Genomic DNA, 3929 nt, shown 5'->3' with positions numbered 1-3929 from the left:
AAATATCTGCAGACAGCTGACAGATAAGTGGCGTGAGGGACAGGGAACTGACAGATGACAGGCTGTGTGATTGAGAAAAAAAAGTTTCAGAAAATGTGAAACATGGCGTGGATATCGGTGCGGATATATGTGATCTGAAAGTACATCCGTTCGTTATTTTTTCTGCTTTCTGAGTCAAAATGTATTCAAGATCGGCTGTCGTGCAAAACTGTTTCCTATACATGGCCAAGTCATTCTGCGCTTGAACTGCGGTCTAGTTATCCAAATGAACACAGCACTAAGTTGAATTAAGAACGATGATGAAAGTACAATAAATGCTCAAATGAGACAATGTGTCCAGTATCTTACAACCAAAGCCTTCCGGCGTCCGTCCTATGGAATAAACTGACGTTAATTAAAACATATCTTTTCACTTGACATAAAGAGGGTTTTGGTCATCTTTATCCCCTGGTTACCCTGGATCCACCTTCCTAAAAATCACACAGGGCGCAGGATTGGCGCATGCGTCAAAGCGCCAATTACGCACAAACGCAGATAAAAACTCAAAATCAAAAGCGCTCGGGAGAGAGTGAGATATGAAATAGACACCCGTGTGAGGAGGAAACGTCACAATCCGTCTACCCTCCAATCACTTCGGATATCTTTTTGATTGGGAGGCGACAAAGGCTGTGATCTGTGGACTAATTCAGGTGCCGCTCTACTCGAGAGAAGGCGGAGTGATCCCTCCTGCCTATGACGGACGTAAACCGAGTCCGCTTTCGGACCCGCAGCCACTGTCAGAGCGACGTTGGGGATGAAGCAACGCGGCTGTGAAACGCACGGATTCTGCTGACACACTCCGCGTCTCTTAAGGATTTAACAATATTTCCTTTATCGCTGGCTTTAAGCGTCTGGCGTTTTGAGTGCTGGCTTTCTTTACTCTACACATGTATTTCTCAGCCATTTCCACGAGAATTGGGTCATGATCACATCGCCCACGGTCTCTGTCCTGAGAAATAGCACGAATACAACGTGGGAGAGAGGCTCATCTTGGGAGAAGGGTGCAGTGAAGATCGACCAGCTATACGTCCACAACTCCATTTCTCCCGCAGACCCTTCTCGCCAAGCTAGTCGTCTTCCCATAAAGGTTTTGAAAATGCTCACGGCTCGGGCAGGACACATTTTACACCCGGAGTACCTCCAGCCTCTACCGTCTACCCCTGTCAGTCCCATTGAGGTAAGCACTACGAGGTTTTTGGTGAAAACGTTTGCGCGCACACAGGCACTCTGAAATCACTGGAAACCAAAGCTTCCAACCTTCTGTCAGCGGGTGAATTTTGTTGACAAATGTGATCAGTAAGGAGTTAAAGATTGTAATTAGACCATACAATGTAGGATATTATCCGTTGGAGAACATAACAGCCTTGAATACTCTGATAATGTAATTATTAAACCTGAATCCGAGTTGGTTTGTAAAGATTTTTGGTGATCTTGTTTCTCTCCATTAAAATAAAGTGAAGTGTCGAATTTGGACCCACTTTAAATATTAATGAGCAGCAAAGTGATGGCCATGTCTGTATTGTCGTTTTGGACGTGTGGCAGTCGTACTATCATCTGTCTCATGTAAATCCGCAGTGTGTGTACGTTCTCGCTTTACTTCTCTCTATTGTGCTGAGTTGTTTTTGAGTTTCGTCCCCAGATAAGTTTATGCGCAATGCGTAAAACCTGTGCGTATTTACAACAAAACACATGTAGGCTACAAGTGTTTTATGAATTTTATTAATTGTATTTTGTCCTTTTTCACAGCTGGATGCCAAGAAAAGTCCACTGGCTCTTTTGGCTCAAACATGCTCTCAGATCGGCAAACCGGACCCGCCGTCCTCCTCTAAATTGTCCTCTGTGACCTCAAATGGATCTAGTGACAAGGAGACGAAATCAGGTCCACTGAAAATGAGCGACATTGGAGCCGACGACAAGTCTAGCTTCAAACCTTACTCCAAATCGGCAGAGAAGAAGGATTCAAGCAGCAGCCTCAGTGGAGATAAAACCAGTTTCCGGGTGCCTAGCGCCACCTGCCAGCCGTTCACCCCCAGGACAGGCAGCCCCAGCTCCTGCACCTCAGTCTCTCCACTGCCGTCTGATGGCAAATCGGGGGATAAGGAGGAAAAGAAGGAGTCTGACAGCAATAAAACCAGTACGGCTGAGAGTAATGGCAGCCATAGGATAAGTGGAATTACCTCCGATAGCAGCCAACACCAGGAGAACACATCTGGATCCAAGACTGTTACATCAGACTCAGCGTCTGTAACCTCATCGTCGTCGTCCGTTCTCGGCTCAGGACTGGTGGCCCCTGTTTCTCCCTATAAGCCTGGTCATACAGTTTTCCCATTGCCACCTGCTGGTATTTCCTATCCTGGAAGTTTAGCGGGTGCCTATGCAGGTTACCCGCAGCCGTTCCTCCCTCCCGGGATGGCCCTTGACCCCACTAAATCCAGCAGTCAGCTTTTAAGCGCACAATTCGCTGCTGCCAGCACACTGGGCTGCAGTAAAGCAGGAACGAGTCCCTTAGCTGGAGCGTCCCCACCGTCTCTCATGTCTGCAAGTCTGTGTCGAGACCCCTACTGCCTGAGCTACCACTGCACAAGCCATTTGTCCGGTGCATCCAGCGCTAATTGCGCACATGACTCTGCTGCTGCTGCTGCGGCCGCCACGGCGCTCAAATCTGGATACCCGCTAATGTACCCGACACACCCGTTGCACGGTGTGCACTCCTCGGCCCCGTCTTTCAGCGGACATCCCTTATATCCTTATGGGTTTGTGCTCCCCAATGACCCCCTCCCGCACGTGTGTAACTGGGTGTCTGCTAACGGACCTTGCGACAAGCGCTTTTCCTCCTCTGAGGAGCTCCTCAGCCACCTGCGGACTCACACGGCATTTGCTGGTACGGAGAAGTTGATATCTGGGTACCCGGGGTCATCTCTCGCCAACGCCGCTGCCGCCGCTGCCATGGCTTGTCACATGCATATGCCTCCCAGTGGCAGCCCCGGCAGCCCCAGCACGCTGGCGCTCAGAGGCCCCCATCACCCCCTCGGACTAGGCAGCCGTTATCACCCTTACTCAAAGAGCCCCCTGCCCACTCCAGGCGCCCCTGTCCCGGTGCCCGCGGCCACCGGACCATATTACTCCCCGTACGCCTTGTACGGACAAAGACTTACAACAGCCTCGGCCTTAGGATACCAGTAGAGACAAAGAATTATACATTTATAAAGGAACTTTAGGCCCAATGAGTTTTATATTGTACTTCTTGCAGGGACTGGATCCGTGTGGGGATCAGTGTATTTATTTGCGATAGCTTCAAGCGTGATTAAAATAAATAATAACAATAATATAACTTTGAAAAGCCTCAATGTGCATTATTTTACACAGAAGAGAACACCAGGTTATTTTTAAATGTGTCCACGAGCCTTTTTCTGCAGAACGTCCTTAACCAATAAGCAACAATATGGCTTGAATTCTTAATGCTGAAACAACTGTTGCTTTACTGTGATTAGAGGGCTGCATGTGCTGAGTGATTTGACAGAATGATGGATGTAGAAAACTAATCAGAGCAGCTTCTTCACATCTATCACCGATTTATCTTGTGGAGACAAAAGTTTTATCTGGATGTCCGAGGTCTATTTTTCATTTCAGACAGGAGATTAAAATACATAACTAAACTCAGTTATTTAGGTCAAATGCAGTCCAAAGTTATTACATTATAAAGACATTTAAAGAACATTTTTTACCTGTAGTTTTTCTATACGCTGTAAATGTCTATTTACTATAGTTTTTCTAGTTTTAGTTTTATTCTGGGACATTAGCTTGGCTGTACAATGAGACTGTAGGCTTGTGAAAGGAAAGAGTGGGTTCTAACCAACGATGTATTATTAATTTATTTAGCTGTTCCACGT

General features: G+C 47.0%; 1 protein-coding gene across 1 annotated transcript; it reads left to right on the top strand.

The window, feature by feature from the left end:
• Positions 1–640: 640 nt before the first annotated feature.
• LOC113135725 (zinc finger protein 503-like) lies at positions 641–3336 on the top strand. The gene is made up of 2 exons (XM_026315951.1): positions 641–1216; positions 1786–3336. Exons 1-2 carry the CDS (start codon positions 962–964, stop codon positions 3220–3222), a joined length of 1692 nt encoding a protein of 563 aa, XP_026171736.1. The 5' UTR covers positions 641–961; the 3' UTR covers positions 3223–3336.
• Positions 3337–3929: the final 593 nt, after the last annotated feature.

Source organism: Mastacembelus armatus, chromosome 19 (genome assembly GCF_900324485.2).
Source record: "Mastacembelus armatus chromosome 19, fMasArm1.2, whole genome shotgun sequence".
Taxonomy (NCBI): Eukaryota; Metazoa; Chordata; class Actinopteri; order Synbranchiformes; family Mastacembelidae; genus Mastacembelus; species Mastacembelus armatus.
Note: the sequence above shows the minus strand (reverse complement) of the source record. Positions and strands in the feature narration are given on the sequence as shown.

Coding starts and splice junctions, on each gene's coding strand:
- LOC113135725 (XM_026315951.1), top strand. CDS start 962: ATGATCACATCGCCCACGGTCTCTGTCCTGAGAAATAGCACGAATACA. Junction 1,217..1,785: donor CCCCTGTCAGTCCCATTGAG/GTAAGCACTACG, acceptor CCTTTTTCACAG/CTGGATGCCAAGAAAAGTCC.